At 38.8% G+C, this 19,187-nt stretch overlaps 1 protein-coding gene across 1 annotated transcript in view; it reads left to right on the forward strand.

Annotated features, from left to right (window-relative positions):
* ENPP2 (ectonucleotide pyrophosphatase/phosphodiesterase 2) overlaps window positions 1-19,187 on the forward strand; it is a gene marked incomplete in the record, with an annotated part of 2,364,887 nt that overhangs the window by 394,924 nt on the left and 1,950,776 nt on the right. The window contains 1 exon segment of the mRNA XM_044066921.1: window positions 9,095-9,160. Within this exon segment, the coding sequence (XP_043922856.1) occupies window positions 9,095-9,160 (66 nt within the window).

Below are 19,187 nucleotides of genomic sequence, written 5' to 3' on the forward strand. Positions count from 1 at the left end.
GAATTTCATCGCACTAAAGGAATATATTTAGTATAGAAATGTATTTTAAATAAAGATTATCATTCTGTAGGGAAAGTATGGATTATGCACTAGCACTTTAAATGGTAAATGAGGTATATACATGTGACTTAATAATTATGTACTTAAGGAAGTTGAGTGGAATGTACTGTGTTCTGATGAAGTTGGTAGCGTTACCTGTTAGGCTGAAATACTCTGTGTGAATCTTTCATGCTTTATAACTATTTGAAATTGTATGTAGGCATTATCAGCTACAATTATTTAGTAGCGACTGTTTTTTAAGGTCAGAAGAAGGTTTTTAATGTGCTGCATTATTTTGGAATAACTGAGTAGATCTATCTCGCACAGTGAGTGTGTCTTTTTACCTTTCAAATTGATTATTTAGTAGCGACTGTTGTTTTTTTAAGGTCAGAAGAAGGTTTTAATGTGCTGCATTATTTTGGAATAACTGAGTAGATCTATCTCGCACAGCGAGTGTGTCTTTTTACCTAACAAATTGAATGAGCTTCTCACAGTTAGCTCGGTATACTTACCGGACATTATATAGACATTTGTTTGCAGTTAAGATATAAAGGGAGTTCAGACTCCTTGCTGTATTCTCTGCTATAGATAAATGTATGGCAATCTGTACTCTAACTCTGCTCAATAGTTATTGCATTGACTAATTCTAAAAGCAAGCTGTATTTTTTGTATTTGCTCAGGTACTGCCCTTTAATCTCCCCTGGCCACTCTCTCTAAGTCGCGCTCAGGAAGAAAGCTTTACCAAACAGTACAGAACAGCCCAGAACAGAACTGTCTACCTAAAAAACATTTAATTACAAGGTTAATATCTTAACATAGTGAAATCTCCTAGTTTTTCTTTGAAAAGTATCCCCTAAACTAGCTTGCGAACTGGATTCCATACACAGCAGTAAGACACGCAAGCAACAGTAACTACTCTTTATTTACTCAGAAAATTAGTGTAAACTTTGAGTAAACTAGTTTTATTGGAGCTAATCCCAAACAACAAAAGAAAGTGCAGTTATTTTTTCTCTTCACTTGCAAAGCCCTGTATCAAGGTAATAACATTAACTACTATATTACCTGAACTTGCTCTGTGTGGAGTGGAATTAACCCCGCTCCGCCCACCCTCGCTGCGCTTGGGCTCGCTCCGTGCTCCTCCCTGCCCCCTTATCTCACCCGCCCCCAGCACTCCTACCTTTATACTTAGCTAACCACACCCCTCCATTATCGCTAGCCATACAAACCACTCTGCCTTTCCCCTAATTCGACGCCCCCTCCACTATCTCCAAATTCATAAACCACACTGCCTTTCTCCCCATCACCCCTCTCCCTCAACCGATACTAATCCATTCACACTAGCTTATCTTACAGCCACTTACTTAACATTATGAAGTCCTTCACACCCTGGATCACAAAGCCAGCCCTAAAAACTGTAGCTCTCACCCTACCATTTTTTATCACGTTATACCTGCTAACTATATATGAGAATCAGTCATACTCAGGTTTTCATTATCCAAAGTACCAAACTAATACTCCCACAATTCCGATCAATACAAATCACCCTACTTAATACCTAATCAACAAAACACTGTTTACTAATTACCACCACTCCTATAGACCAAACATAATCTACCCCAAATCCAAAAACATAGAAAAACTATTACTTAAACTCATGAAACTAATAGAGTATCTTAGAAAAAATATTAATAAAGATGGGGACATACACCCAAATCCAGGCCCTCCATCAAATGAATATTCCAATAACACATCTTTTTTTCCTAGATGATCTGACTCCCTTCTTATCTGCCACCTAAATATTAGAAGCCTAAACAATAAAATTCATAACCTACATGCTCTTTTAGCAACCTACCTCCCTGACATTATGTGCCTGACAGAAACCTGGCTCAAACCAGAGACCAAAGATAATGAAATCCTGCCACCTGGCTATAATATATACAGGACCGACCGTCTCAAAAAAAAAAAAAGGTGGTGGCACTACTGTGCTCTTTAAAAGCCCACTCAATATTACTTTAAACCCCACTCAACCACCCCAAATATCCAATGCAGAGTTAACTACCCTAAAACTACAACTAAATAAAATAAAAAGTATTGACCTAATTGTGATCTATATCCCCCCTGGGAATAACTCTGACACTCTTGAGAACAGAATAACTCTGACACTCTTGAGAACATTCTAAGCTGGCTGACTAATAACTTCCCACAAGAAACCATAATCCTGGGAGATGTCAACATTGACTGGAATCTATGTTCATTAGAGTCAGACCCAACCAATATTAATCTCCATGGTTTTTCACAAATTATAACCACCTCCACCAGAATTGGCAACAACAAACAAAAAGAAAGTATCCTAGACTGGATACTCACAAACTATAAACCCGAAATGTATAAATCTGGGACCCTTACAAATGAACTTAGTGATCACCTCATAACTTGTATAGTAAAAAGCAAAACAGGTAGCTGCAAACTCCCTGTGCTCAGGGCTGTTAGGAGCACTAAACATTTTGATCTCACTAGATTCCGAAACGAGCTGCAGTCCTGTAACTGGTCAATCCTTAAATGCCTCCCACTAGAAGAGGCAGTAACAAATTTTAACTCCACGTTTCTAAACATACTTGACTCGCATGCCCCCAAACGTTCAATAAAAACAAAAGCTCTACTAGCACCATGGCTATCAAAAGACTCCACATCCAAAATTAAATCCAGAAATAAAGCATGGAATAAATGGTGTGCTACCAACTTCCAACAACTAAGAAATGAAACAAAAAAATCTATCTCAATTGACAAAAAGAACTACTACCACCAACTACAACATAAACACCAAAACAACCCCCAAAAGTTTTGGGCAGGTATAAATAAACTTCTCCATCCAGGCAAAGTCCTCCACTCGTACACCAGCAGATCTAATTATGAAAAACCCAGATGAAGTGGCTACAACCTTTAACACCTTCTTCATCGATGTTATCAAATTCTTAGCCAACCAACAATCAGCCCCCTGCTCCCCAACCACAGGTCCCATCCTGAAGACCATGCCGTTCTTCAACCTACAACCTGTCCCTACTGCATACATTCGATCCTTACTGAAGAAATTAAAGCCAACCACCCTCGCCGCAGACCATCTCCCAGCTGACTTTCTACAAAAAGCTGCAGATATCATAGCCTATCCCATCTCAATCTTAATTAATCGCACCATAACCGAATCCACAATCCCCTCCATATGGAAAATCTCCCATGTAATCCCTCTCCATAAAGGTGGCCCATCCACTGACCTGTCAAATTACAGGCCAATAGCCATTTTGTCACCACTGGCAAAAATCATGGAAAAATGTATACACAAACAACTCATCCACTACCTAACTCAGAACAATCTTCTAACTAACTCACAACACGGCTTCAGGCCCAAACATAGTACCACTACTGCCCTCCTCTCATTCACAAACACTATCAATCTTAACCAGAATGACAAACAAATATCTTCAGCTCTCTTCTTGGACCTATAAAAAGCCTTTGACATGGTCAACCACAAACTCCTGCATGAAACCCGTAATACTCTCTACCTAGATAACAAAACACTAGACTGGTTTCATGCCTATCTTTCTGATAGGCAACAAGCTGTGCTCTGGCATAATAAGATCTCCAACCTCCTACCCAATTCCATAGGGGTCCCCCAAGGTTCCACACTGGGACCTCTTCACTTTTCCAGCTTTATTAATGATCTCTACAAAGTCATTCCAGAGTCCACCTGTATTCAATACGCTGATGACTCGACATTAATATGCTCAGATCGCCAATTAATCTACTATCCAAAACTCAAGACTGTTTCACTGCAGTTGAGAACTGGTTATCGGGACGCCAATTGATCCTTAACCCAAAAAAAACTAAAACGCTCCTCTTCCATCCTACCCATAAAACATCTACCATTCCCTTTTGTGTACAATCCAATAATGGAACCACCATCTCCCCTGACTCCCATACCAAGCTACTAGGAGTTACCATCGATAACAAACTCAGATTTGATGTACACATCAACCAAACTATCAAAACTGTCAATAAGAAACTGGGGTCCCTATATAGAATAAAATCCTTTCTGACTCCCATGGCAAAAGTGGCTATTGCTCGCTCCCACCTTCTGTCTACCCTCTTATATGCCTCCCCCATACTTACTAACCCCAACAAATCGGATCTATCTAAACTCTCATGTTGTTATAATCATATTGCTAGATTTGCTATGGGCTTGCCCTACAAAACCCATCACTGTACTAACCTTCAGAACCTAGGTTGGATAGAACTACCAAACCTACTCCTACAGAAGCAACTTATAGTTGCATATAAAATACTCACTCAACCTGACAGCATTCCTGGTCTGAGTGGATTAATTACCCCTTACACAAATCTAAATAGTCTAAGATCATCACATAGGTTACTTGCACAGACGCTCAAATCCTGTAACTCAGGAGGCGACTCTTTGTTTTCCAACACTGTGGGTAAAATATGGAATTCTCTTCCACCTAGACTCACCAATGCCACCTCCCTAAATACATTCAAAAAAGGCCTCTTCCACCACTTTAATTCCCATTGGCTTTGCCAATGCTCAAATCCAGACTAATCCTTTTTTCCCCTCCATTTCTTTAGTAATTACTTTCCAACTAGGCATTAAGCCGTCCTCTCTCTACCTGAATCTAGCAATATGAAGGTGTTTTTTTTTACAATTGTTATTGTACATACTAGTGTAGCTTTTTTCTCATCTGTGTATTAATTGTATATCTATAATCTTATGTAATCTGTCTTATATTGTTGTAACCTACTTTCCTATTGGAGCTTTTCTCCCTGGGCCTCTGCTGAAAATGGACATGTGTCCAGTCGGACTATCCCGGTCAACAAATGTAAAATAAAAAATAAAATAAATAAAAGTCTTGAGATAGATAAAAGCGCATAACCAGTGGATGTTTTTATACTAATAAACTTTCGGAAGAAGGAGTTGGTACCATTTGTGTGCTGGTGCTTTGCCTGCTGCAGGGTGGAGCAGACTTTCATTCGAATTTATTTGGTTGACTGTTCCAGATTTTATTACTTTTTATTAGTTCATATTGTGTCATCATTCTTGGTGATGGTAGAATGCTGCTCAAAACTAGGTTCATACCTGCCTCAGATGCACATTCCAAGAGTTCTGTCATGTCTCTTCATGTAGCGTAGGGAGGTATGTTTCATGTCATTTACATTCATGTTGCAGTGTGACTGTGACGTGTACTTGTAGTGCAAAGATTTGAATGCATGCATGATGTGGCAAATCCTGGCACCTGATAGACAGTTGACCGTAACCCTCTCCTTGCACACCCTGGTGAGTGTTGTGTCTGTCTCTCGCTGTGGAATCCCCCATAGCCGGCTTCAGGCACCAGCAAATTCTGCAGTCATTAAGGGCCCCCAACCACAGCAAGTTATCTTATCTTGATATTTTGCAACATGTCTATCAAACTAATAAAAGCTAGTACAGCAATCTTGTATACTTTTTAAACCAGGTAGGTAATGACTCTTATTTATATTTCTTTTAAAATTCAAAGATATTTCTGGTTATATAAAAGTGTTTTGTCGAGTAACAGGCTTCACAATTCCATTAAATATTTTACCACTTACATAGTGCCTTTGGCTTAGTTAAACCATGCTTGGTGGATATTATCTCCACTAAAGCCAACAGCATAGCCAGCTTTGGGTACCTGCAATGCCTGTGGCTGCAAGGGGGACCCCTTACTCATCCTCGACTGTGTGGGGCCCCATAAAAGCAGCTGATGGTTAGGAAAAATGAGGAAAATGTATTAATTTCCTGATTATGCTCTTTAACCTGAACAGAGCTGTCGTGTGACCCTGTTAGGATAAAGCTGATAGTGAACATAAGCCAGGTAAGCAGTAGAAAGATCAACAGGCTGGAGTGACTGATTTGAGTGCAAACCTTGTATTTTAAGAACAGTTGATGCTTCAGATCTTCACAAATGTTTTTTTTTTTTTTTCTTTCAAGGAGTTTTATAAATACTGGTAGAACCCCAGGTACTACAACTCTCAAATTCTTTGCAGAAGAATTCACCACAATACCAAAAATAATAGCAGAATAAAGGCTCAAAATCAGGAACATATATTACTCTAAGTCACTTAAAAAAGTTAATAAAATGACACTCTTTGCATCAACATGCATTTTTTTGGACAATAAGTATAAACCTCTGATGCCTGGAATTGTTAGCTGTCTGCATTCTTGAATGATTTATTAGCAAATCAAACTTTTATAAAGGACAGAACAAAATTTTGAGCAAAACCAGGAAAGGTCTGTGAAATCGGAAACAAGTTACAGGTATGCTTTACTCCTCACAGAGGTAAATAAGAATAACTTACCCCTGCCGCTGTTTGATGATTGCTAAACAGCATTCACTGATCTGGTGTGGCAGTACCAGTGTTGCATAATGTATTGCTAGTTGCCGAAATAAGTACAAAACTAGTATTACTATGACGTTTGTGTGTATTTGTAAAAAAATAGCACTGATTTTTTTATTTCTGCATACACTCAATAATGCCAGGGCACATACATTATTCTTATGGGTATCAGTGAAAAATGTAGCTAACAAGTAATTATATTTCAAAAGTAATGCATAAAATATATCACAGAACATTCAGACACTGCAGTCTTCAAAGAATCTAGTGGCCCTCACTCCCCAGACTGTATAAATTGATACAGGCAACTCCCTTAATCATCCTTGACTGTGTGAGGGTCTCACAAAAGCAGTTAGTTGCTGGTTGGGGAAAAATGAGAAAAAATGTATTAATTCTCTGATTATGTTCTTTAACATGAGCAGGGTTGACCTTGTTAGGATAAAGCTGATAATGCACTCTGGTGTCAACTGCACCCATTCTAAAATCCACCCTGCTCAGATGTGTGTATACAGAAAGCTGTTATGGGGGGGGGGGGGTAATTTAATTTTCATTAGTCAAACCACAGAGATGTGCATATGAGGTCATTGTAGCTTTCGTTTGAGCTGAGAACAAATGTGGTCATCGTTTCTTTTACTTTTCTTTTAGACCGCAGAGGTGTATAAAGAAGGTTACTATAGCATGTGTAGGGGCAGTTTACTGTCTAGTAGCAACAAAGTAGAATACATTACTGTAATCTTTATCTTTTCAATTTCACAACAGACGTGTACAGGTAGCTGCCTTTGATGGTTAGGGTTAAGGATCGAGGAGGCATGCTATGTATATGTATGTCAGCACTCGCTTGAAACACATAGCTGGCAATTTGAACTTCTGCTTTCATCCCAGTCTAACACCTGAGGGATACATAGGCAGTGACTGTCTATTTTTGGGGGAGGAGTTAGGAGGCAGTGACTGTCTTTTTTTGGGGAGGGGTTAGGGAGGCAAGCCATATTCCCAGATTGGACCTCTGTATCCAGACAACAAATGGGTTGTTTGTTGTGAGCTACTGTTTTGCGCCCAAGGCTAAATATTCACAGATGACAACTTGTGTTCCTTGAAAGAAACAAAAAAGACTGAAATTCTTTCCTTACTCATGTTTTTTGTTTGACACCACTGGATTAAAAGGTTGAGAAAGTGCTCTAAAATGTTTCTCAGAATACCTATAACCCTATGGCTTCTTGGGCCCTGATTTATCTGAGTTATTTCATAAATGGTTATTGTGCTGCCTTGGTCAGGAAAGGTGTGCTGAAAGGATGCAAGGAAAACTTAAGCTGAAAAGCAACAATTTTCTTTCCTTAATCATCATTTCTGTACAAGCCATCTTTAGATAAAAAGATTATGTAAAAAGAAAAATAAATTAAAATGCACTTTAAAGCATATAGACAGCATTTCACCTAATGGTCGAACATAGTGTGGTACGTAGGCCTGTTGTACTGTAAGATAGTTTTAGCTACAGGTCAGTCTGTGTACACGCTACACCTAAAAGTTTGCAGCATGAAATAAAAGGCTGCTTCAGAGGGGTGGCACTGACAGGGTGATACTTTGAAAGAAGTGCCTAGGGGGTCCCGAACGACATTTGCTGGGGGCCCCCAAAATCCTAACACTGGCCCTGGCATCACCTGTAATAAGGATATTCTGTTGTATACAGATTGCGCTTTAGACTTGAGATACTGCTACTCATGGATATATATTTCATTGTTGGTGCTGCCTGTGCTATATGTTTGTAAGGTTGCTGAGGATAAGGATACTTGTTTCTTACGTTAAATTTGGAGGCCTTGGTGGTTTATGTAGTTATCTGCGCCTCACCATACATAGATCTGTATGTCTGGTCTGAGCCGCATTGGTTTAGTACGATGTGTGGGACTGACAACCTGCTTCTTGTTTGTAGTCACTTTGTGTGAGAGCTTTGCTTTCAGTAACATTGCTAAACTATACCTTTTACACACTGTCAATTAATTTAAGTAGTAGGTTGTTAGTAAACATTGGCCAATTGCTTCATTGTCTCAAAATGCCTATTTAAAACAATCTGGCAATGGAGAATGTTGGAACATGCCAATTCATGTTTCGAGATGCTCACAGATTCTTAGTTGATCGTATTAATTTTGTGATGGGAGTAGTCTGCCTCTATGTGAAAGCTATGTTTCAATTTTGCTTTGAATTATAGGTTTATAGATTAGTACTAGACTAACTACCCTCGTGGGCCATTTTAAGGTTAGCCAATTACCCCATGTGAGAATTAAACCCCGTACCTTGAGTCTGTAAGGCAAACACCTTAACCATTATGCCAACCTCCCACATTTTATTTTTGTTATCATTATTTTTTTTTAAGATTCAGGTAGAATTTTAACTAAAGGTATTTGCAAAGGTGACATGGGATCAAGCAAATAAAGGAACTGCATTGCCAGTAAAGGGATTATGGTTGCATCAGATTTTATGGAAAAAATTTACTTTTCATTTTTGTTCATGTCTGTTTTAACTGTGAATAAATTTACATGTATTTGTAGGAAGTACAACAAACAAAATATGAATACATCATAGCTCTAATGCTGTCTTTAGGAAACAGCTAGTGAGTGTTGGTAACCATTCATTCTTTGTTGCACAACAGTGTCATCCACCACGAGAGGAGAATACTAACCATGCTTCAGTGGTTGAATCTACCAGACAATGAAAGGTAAAAAATATCTTGATTGTTAATTTCATTAGGGACGTTTCAGCAAGTTAGACTAACTGTTTAAAACCATTTGAATGTCGACTGGCATTTGTTCTTATTGAACTGAATGTATTATATAATTATAGAATCTTTAATTGTATATACAACTGTCAAAATGGCAATTTTTCAAGATTTGACATGTGCATGATGCGAGAGGTGTTGATGGCGTGTTCTGTACAACTGCTATGTTCTGATAAAGTGGATAGGAAAACATGGTTATTTTTCCTTGTCTAGCCCCCTTGATCCCTCAGCCATTGATATTTGTCCTTTATCCCCACTAGCCCATTTCTTCCTTTCTACTGAAGCGTTCCCCTTAGAGTGTGGGGTATTGCGTAATCTTGTCGTAACCTTATGCACAGGTGGGCTCTCTCTCTCCAGGGAGCAAGCTGACATTACTGACTTTTCATATAATGAGATCACCATCTCCCCTTTAAGGTGGAGGAAAGCCAGGATGCAGCCAGCTGGGTGGAAATTTGGAAATGAAGAGGAAAGGGAATCCTTTACTTTGTGCAGTGTCCCTTAAAGACCCTTAAAGATTTATTTATTTTTTTATTGTGATATTGCATAATTTTGGTAACCTTGAACTATGTGAGCTGTTAAATCTACTGAATAAACAAGATTTAAAGCTTTCAAAGTTTTTCTTAAAAAGTGTGTGTGTGTGTGTGTGTGTGTGTGTGTGTGTGTGTGTGTGTGTGTGTGTGTGTGTGTGTGTGTCTGTGTGTGTGTGTGTCTGTGTGTGTGTGTGTGTGTGTGTGTGTGTGTGTGTGTCTGTGTGTGTGTGTGTCTGTGTGTGTCTGTGTGTGTGTCTGTGTCTGTGTGTGTGTCTGTGTCTGTGTGTGTGTCTGTGTCTGTGTGTGTGTCTGTGTGTGTGTCTGTGTCTGTGTGTGTGTCTGTGTGTGTCTGTGTGTGTCTGTGTGTGTCTGTGTGTGTGTGTGTGTGTGTGTGTGTGTGTGTGTGTCTGTCTGTGTGTGTGTCTGTGTGTGTGTCTGTGTGTGTGTGTGTCTGTGTGTAGAGTACTGGAAAAATGAGATTAAATCCGAGGCAGAACTCAAGGAAATGTGAGTAACTTAGGAAAAGGTCTCATTCAGGTACTTAAAATGACTGGTGAACTTAAAGATAAACCAAGTAAATGAGAGGTTAGAAAGGAGAACGAAGTAAAAAAAATATATATAAATAAATAAATAAATTCTCTCCTATTACAGGGAAAAGTTATTTTTTTGGAAGGGAAAAGAGGTGAACAAGAAGTAATCACACTGCCATCATTTGGCAATCTTAGTCTCATTTTGTTTTTTAACCTGTTGTGCTTCGGTCACTCAGCTTGCTTTGAGTACTAAGTAAGGCTGTCCAAATTCATAATTCTCCACTCTGCTCACTAACTCAGCCCTGCTCTGCTGAGCAGTGCAAGCTTTGGTGCCACATATAAACAAATGGTATTGGGGACACATGGCATATGCTAGTGCAGTCTAGTAGCATCCTGGTGAAGTTCTCTGCAAGAATAAATTGAGTGGTGTGGTGATTCATAGACATCGGTATTAGGCAATTTCCATGCAGAAATGTAAGTGTATGCAACAATTAACTGTGTCATCTATGCATTTCTTTAGGAGAGATTTCTGCAGTGTGAAGCAGGAAGCTCTTCGCCCTGCTCAGATTAACAGACTCAGGTAAATGCTGAAGTGAGATGAGAATCATACCTCTCATCCTTTTAGCGCAACAAATCTGGACAAAACCTAAAGAAGTGGGGGAACAAAGGTCCATAATAGGAATAGATTTCAGATATTGCTCTTATAAACTTAGAAAGTTTGAGTCGTCCACACAAAGAAGCTGGAGTTCCCCCTCTCCACTTACGTTCTCATACAATATTGAGACAATATCAAAAGTAATGAAAACTAAATTTATTGTAGAATAAAAACTGCAGATAAATAGCAAATAAAATACTGATAAGCGCTTTCATCCCATATTTTCAGAACTTCATCAGATAATTTACAGCAATAGTGAAGCCGCGGTGGTAGAGCAGTAGCGTTGTTGCCTCACAGCAAGAGGTTCTCCTGTTTGATTTTTGGTTGGAGTGCCTTCTGTGTGGAGTTTGCATGTCCTCTCCGCGGTCGAGTGGCCTCCGAAAGACATGCGTGAATGGCCGTGCCTTCACTGAAGGTTGGGCATCGGGCTGGCAAATCGGCATCATAAAAATCTACTGCCAATCATTAGCGGACCGGAGTTCCGCTGTGACGACCCCTAACCGGGAAAAGCAAAAACGACAAACAGCCGCAACAGTTTCCTTTTTTATAATGCAAATCAAAAATGTCATGACGTTTAAATGAATACTAACACCCCCCTTAAAGACATAGTAATCAAAAAGTGAATTAAATGCAATGAATGAGAAGAGATTAAAAATACAAAACCTATATACATGTTAAAAAACTAAATACATTAATACTTCCATGAAATTTAATAAATTTAATTATCTCTCTATTGATTTTAATTTTAATAGGGAGCTAATGGAAATGTTTTCATTCAAACCTGGCCAGTTGCCTGCTTCTAGGCGCAGCTGCCAGTATAGCTCCCTTTTCTCCAATAAAAGCGACCAAGCACCACCTCTCATTTCTGTTTTAATGTTATCAATAACAAAAAATTGGAAATAATGCCCTTCATTTTAAAGAATGTGCGTACTTAGTGCATTTGTGTCCTTTTTTTGTTCTAATGTCATGTAGGTGCACATAGATACGATTTTTTTTTAATTCCTGTTTTCCCAGTGTAGTAAGAGCAACAGTTGTTACACATAGCACAATATATGACTTTCTCGAAGCTGCAATTATGTTTTTGGTGAATTCTGATATTTGTGTTATTAAAAAGGAACATATCACCTTCTTTAATAAATTTAGAAAAATGGCACATACCACATTTGCTCATATACCTATCTTTACATTTAGATTGGGAGTTCTTAGTTTCAAAAATGCTCTTTAAATTTCTACCTTTTTTGAAAACTATTGTGGGACTAATAACCTATGTGTGGTCTTATGATTTTATCTTGATATAGAATAGACCAATTATTTTCTAAAATGCTCTTCAATTTATAGCTATTTGAAGTATAAACAGTAATAAAGGATGTCTTATGGTCGTTAATGTCCTCTTTATTACTGGTAGTGGCATTGGTCATGGTTGAAACATTATTCATTTCATGGTCTGATAATAGGGGAAGGTAAAAACTCCTTTCTGTTTTATTAATTATCTCAAGCAGGATGTCTGCAACACATTTGAAAGGATAACCTCTTTTTTAAAACATTTGTTTGAGATGGTCACATTCACTTAAAAAAATCATCCATTGTAGAGATCATGCGTGCAGCACGTACAGATTGCACCTTCACAATAGCTTTCTTTTGTTTCAATTGATGGGTACTAGAAAAGTGAAGTAAAGAATTAGAGTACATTTCCTTTCTGAAAATTTTTGATATAAATTTTTTGTTCTGATAATCTTTAGTTAAAAGAATATCTAGAAACGAAATCTGGTCTAAATCATAAATGTAGGTAAACTTTAAAGATTTTGTAGTAGAATAAATGTACAACATAAGTTCCTTAATGGATTCATTAGGTCCATCCCATAAAATAAAAATGTTGTCAAGGAAATGAGTGTAATTCCTTATATGTGTGAAAAATGTTGAAGGGAATAAGAACTTCTCCCATTGCGCGACAACAATGTTAGCATACAACCCACCACAGGCTGAGCCCATAGCCACTCCCTCTTGTTTTAAGTAAATCGCATGGTTAAATAAAATTGTTTTTAAGAACTATTTCCATAAGATGTGTATAAACTAGAACATCAAAATGTTCATAAAGAAACTCAGTAAACCAATCAAGACCAATGTTGTGCGGAATAACAGAATAGAGGTCTTTGATATCGATGATTATAAACCCATACGTTTCCTTGAAAGATATTCTGTCAATTAATTCCAAAAAACTCAGTGAGTCTTTACATATGTGGGGTTCACTATAAACCAGACTCTCTAACTTAGTATCTAAATGTTTAGCTAGGGGATGAGTAATCGAACCTTTTGCGTCTACTGTGGAGCGCATAGTGGTTGTAGTAAATTTTTATGGAGTTTGGGTAATCCAAACATAACAGACAAACTAGAATGTGAAACTGTCAAATAATCCATAACTTTGATGGGTATAGACCCTTCAATAAACAAGTTCTGAAGTTCATTTCTGATTTTATTATATGTTCCATTGAGTTCATTTATGGAAGATCTCGAATAAGCCTTGCTGTTCAGAATAAACAACATTTTCTTATTATAGTCCTCTTGATTAATTAAAACTACCCCACCCCCCTTGTCAGGTTTCATGATACTGATTTTATCCAATACATCTTTAATTTCCTTAATTATATGACTCTCGTTAAAATTTATGTCACTGCACCTTCTATTTATAGAGATGGGGTTATGGATATCCAGTTCACAATTTTTTTCAAATTGAATCATAGGGTGAAGTGGGGGATTATAAGCACTGGAAATAGCTAAGGGGTTGACAAATTGATCTGAAAAATAATTCTGGAACAAAACTTTTAAATTTAATTTACGTGTATAAAGTTTTAGATCCATTAATGCATTCGCAACATCACTAGGTTGTTGGGATACAAAAGTAAAGCCCTTTAACAAAAACATCACTGTGTTCTGTGTTCATACTGACACTAGAAAAATTGTATACCTTGAAATCACCAAGAGAATTAGTAACCACATGACATGATGGTAATAAATGGTCTGTAATTTCATTTGGAGAACAAGACACTATTAAATCATTATGTTCATCTAGGTTCAAATTAATCAATTCTTGTTCCAGGATCGATTGTAAAAACTTCTCCCTCTCCTGTTGGTCTTCCCTCAACTGTTCCAGTGGGTATTGGGGTGGTATGGGGTTGCATGGTTCTCTACCCAGCCATTGTCCAATGGAGGGAAGTATTCTGTTTTCGCTGAAACTTAGAAAGTTGCTAGAATAACAGGATTTGTTACTCTGCATTTTCCAAAGGATGTGAAGTCTGAAACTCAAATGGATGTCATTATGTAGTGATCTCGATTGCCAGAAAAGCAAACGTTTTATGTGAAATATACCAAAAATATGGGGCAAAAATCTGGACATTTGATAGGTATGATGTGAATGTATAACAGGCTATGAAAGTGTGCGTCTCTTTTACTATGTAGGTGTCTGAGTGTGTCTCTCTCTCTCTCTGTCTGTGTGGTCTTTGCTATCAGACAGGGCAGGATGACTAGAGCAAAACTACACTCTGTAGCTTGGCAACAGCTAATGGAGAGTCTGAAAAGTTCAGTGAACAGTTAAGCAATATACCAAATTAACAGAATTTTATTGCTTCAGAGGACAAAATGAGAGGTTAGAAAGGAGAAAGAAGCAAAAAAAAATGTCTCTCCTATTACAGGTAAAAGTTATTTTTCACATTTTATCACAAAATGAGAATGGTAAATCTGAGAACATGTGATATTTTGGAAGGAGAATTTTTAAGATTTGCTAGAATCTGTCTAAAGTAAGGTGGTGGGTTGAACAAGGTTTGCCAAGGAGTCATTAGGTATTGAGATCAGTGTTGAGCAACTCCAGTCTTTAGTTGATACAAGTATGAAAAACCTTTGCTCATTCTAGTTGATGTGCTGTCTTTTTTTTTGTCTGTTCCTCAACTAATGGGACTCTAATCCGGCTTCGGCCACTTCATTATACTTTAGGCTCCATAGTTCAAGCTCCAGCTCTTACCCATAATCCTGTCTTCTCCTTAGTTACGTCATCTTGTTTCCCACTTCATAGTTTGGCTATATTCACCATTAGCTCGTGCAGTTTGAGAGTTAAATAAGTACATTTCTACTCATCTTGGTCACGTATTTTCTCCTCCTTTCATTCCTCCCCATTTTTCTACTAAAAATTTTTAAAAAATTGAAGATTTAAATTGCTGTCACCGCCTTATCCTTTCAGTTGTAGTTGGGCCTTGAGCCCTTTTCCTCACCTTTCTTGTTAATTAACTGTAGGTACTGTTTTGTAATACCATCACTGGTATTTCTTCAGCTTCTGTATACAATTTTTGGAATTTCTCTTAACTTTGTTGGTATTTGTGCTAGCCTAGTTTGTTAATATATCCTATTTGTTATCTTTTGTTCAAGAGTGGTGTTCAGATTCAGGAAGTGCACATATGCTTCAGCAACTTTTGCTATTCATCCACTGAACTACTTGACACACCTAACCAGACTACAAAGAGGCTTGATTAATGAGGTTACCAAGTCTGTAGCAACACAGAGATGGACTAGACATGCAAGTCCATGGAGGCTTAGATGGCTGCCATGCTGTCAATTTCAAATGTATTCAGTGCTTGCTATCCAGTGCAGCTGATGGTATGGCTAGGGCACCAGGCATGGCATTACAGTTTGTCACCATGCCTGGGTATGCCTCTAACTTTGGGCAGAGCTGTAAGGCATCCTTTGTCAATGTTTCATTCAGTGGCACCACTATCTTTGGACCTAAAGTTAAAGATGCACTGACCAGGAGTGAGCAGCAGGGCAAGACTTCTGCAGTTTGGATTCGCATTTTCATGCCAATGGGTTTTTTTACCACAATTAAACAAGAGGCAAATGGACTTTTCCCCATAGTCATAGGGCACTGGTTCCCAAAGTGTGCCTCAGCGTCATGAGGAGCCATGGGTTCCTCACAGGGGTGTCGTGAACTAATAAGCTTTGCAGCAAAGTAAACCGCAAGCTAATAAGCTTCATTACTAAGTTTATTAATTCGTGGTTTATTTTGCAGCTGCCAGATAAACTGCTTTGATGCTGAGTGAGGCAATCCTAGATTAGGCAAGTATAGCAAAGGTAAGTTCAGAAGCTTCCCTACTGCTGGAATTACAAGATACACACTGGCAAGCCTTTCAGAACAGTCTCTTTTATAATGCCTCTGACCCTCTGAGCAGCCAAGTGCTCCGAGTTGTGCAGAAAGCTGTGCCTGATTATGCAATTACAGCTTAGCGATTCTCCTGCTTTTCAGTAACTTTCTTGTCTTTACTTGGTCCTTGTTTCATTGCATGTAAGCTCGTGGGATAAATACAAATAAGCACTGTTTTAATCAGAGTTCTTATGCATGGTGTAGTCAGCCTTTGACTCCATCTTCTATTTATCAGTGATCAGCTATTAGTTTTAAATACAGTATTCACGGGTTTGTTAAGCGGTATGTGTGACAGTTATGTTTAATTGAATGCTTTATATCACGAACCAGACACGTAACTAGCGATTTCCATTTTGTGCTCAACATTGATACCAGTCTATCCCATTTCACATTATGAATGCTACCTCTTATATAGTCCACATAAAAAAAAACTCTGTCATATGCCAACTCTGCAACTACTAAAAAAAGGTGAGTAATCACATTTCTTAGCACGTTGTATGTGGATGCTAGTTTTTGCCATTATTTCAGATTTTGATAGACTTTCTACTTCCTCTGTAAAGCATAACGTTTCAGTGGGGGTTTTCAGAAAAATAATATGCTCACCAAAGTACAATCTGTCTGGCTACAACTCACTTCACCATCTTAAATTAGACTTCTCTCATAAACTATGGGCTTTATTTTTGCTGTTTCCCAACAGAATCTGGTGCTGTATGTGCAACATAATAAAAAGAAAAGGCAGAATTAATGGTCTAAACTTAAAGCTGCAAAGCACTGGACATTGGATTTAAAGTTATGCGATGAGCTGGTAGAACTGATCGTTTTAACATTAGCAGTATAGATTATGTCTGCTTGCCACTTATGTATCCAACAATATTTTCATGGGTTAAAGTTGAGTTGGAAGAATGGGGAAAAGGCTAAGTGGTACTGTCAAATGGGGCATAGGGCTTTAGACAGATGGGGTAAGAAGGTATATACCTCTACTACTCTGGCCATTAGGGCTTTAAATTGCCAGTTTCATATGTTAAAGTATCAGCAGCATATTATGGGGCTAATTAAACAGAAATTATGTTAATTCCTGACTGTGCAGAACACAAAGATTTACAAGAGTTAATGCATTCTGCTGATCAAGTTGGTAAACATACTTTGCATTGTGGTTTTGATGCTTTAGAAGCATCTTGTAGGGCTGCTGTAACTGGGTCTGTTCTTAGAAGGCATGCTTGGCTTAAGGAACAAAACTTGCCAGATCACGTCAAAGCAAAATTACTGAATGCACCATTAAACCAAGAGCGCCTATTTTGCAATAAAGCAGAAGTTGTTCTCAAAAGGATGGAGGAGAAAGCTAAATTTATGCAAATTGTTAAAGATTTCTTACAAGTACAGCCACCTAGGTTCAGTAGGCATTGGTGTTCAAAGAACTGGTCCTTTCCAGTCCCTTCCAGGCCTTCAGTCCAAACCCAGGGGCAGCAGACCTCCAAGACTTCAGTCTCAGGTTATGCACAGATCTAAGCAGTGGGGTGCTCCCATGTCAAAAACAGGGAGTAGTAAGCTACCACATCTGGAAAACTTGCACAATGACTTATCCTTAACTCCCCCAAGCCTTGCTCAAGTACTTGCACCTTTAGGAGGAAAACTTGCCCTGCATGCAAAAAACTGGGAATACATTACCCAAGACAAATGGTTTTAAACATTGTTTCCCTAGATTCTACTTCCACTTTCTCCCAACCCGAAGTGGATGGCCAGACCTCCCCCCAAACCAGTGGGCGGAGGCCCAAAAGCAAGTATTTTCTCTCCTCAGCATCAAGGCTATTCAACCTGTCCCAGCAGAGCAAAGGAGACAAAGGCTTTTATTCAAGACTGTTCCTGGTGCACAGAAAAGAAAACTCCTGGCGTCCTATCCTGGATTTATCTATTCTCAACACCTTTCTGGTGGTTCAAAAATTCAAAATGCTAACTCTCCAGCAACTGCCTCCTGTGCTAGCTAAGGATGCCTGACTGGCAACCCTAGACTTAAAAGAAGCTTGCCTGCACATCCCCATAAGGGAATCTTACAGGAGATACCTTCACTTCAGGGCAGGCTCTGTGCCACTGTCAGTTCTCTGCATTTCCCTTTGGCTTATCTACTGTGCCCAGGGTATTCACAAAGTGTCTAGCTCCAGCCATTGCTTTTTGCAGGCAGAGAAGCATTCAGATTTACCCATACTTGGACAACTGCCTGATTCAGGGGGAAATTCAAGACTTGCTACTACAGCACCTGGCATTTGTAAAGAGACTTCTAACTTCACTGGGGTACATCATCAACGAAAAGAAATCAAACCTATTACCCTACCAACAGTTTGTATTTCTTGGAGCAAGCTTGAACACAACTTCCCAGATGGCATTCCTTACTTCAGAGAAACAAATTTGACAACTTAATTCAACCTACTGGCCACCAAAACCCAGCTATCTACAAGGAAAATACTGCAAGCTCTGGGGTTCATGGCCTCTTGCATTCTGTCAATTCCATATGCAGGACTGCATATGAGGAAACTTCAATGGTATCTAAAAAAAATCTATGATGTCAACATTCTCAGGACCTGGAAACAATAACTCCCGTCATTCCTTGTCTAAGGGCAGAGTTCCTTTGGTGAGCAGAGGCCTGCAACCACAACAAGGGACTCTCTCACTCTACCCCCTGCCGCCCAAACCCTAACAGACGTATCAGACTATGCATGGGAGGGCTTACATGGCAGGGCAGTGCATTCAGGGCAAATGGAACCCAAAGCAGATGCACCTGCATAGCAATCAAAGAGAAATGTTAGCTGTACAGAATGCTGTGACAGACTTAAAGGCCTTATTCTTCTAGGACAACTATTGGTAAAGACAGACAACACCACAGTTATGTGGTACATAAACAAGCAGGGAGGAACACATTCCTACCCACTCTGCAGACTAGCCATGGGTCTGTGGAACACCGCGTTGAGCAGCCAAGTGCACCTACAAGCTCAATTCCTGCCAGGCAAACTAAATTCACTGGCAGACGACTTAAGCAGAAATCTCATGGACCCACATGAATGGAAACTGGAACCCAAAA

This window comes from Protopterus annectens, chromosome 3.part1 (genome assembly GCF_019279795.1).
Source record: "Protopterus annectens isolate FY-2018-M chromosome 3.part1, PAN1.0, whole genome shotgun sequence".
Taxonomy (NCBI): domain Eukaryota; kingdom Metazoa; phylum Chordata; order Ceratodontiformes; family Protopteridae; genus Protopterus; species Protopterus annectens.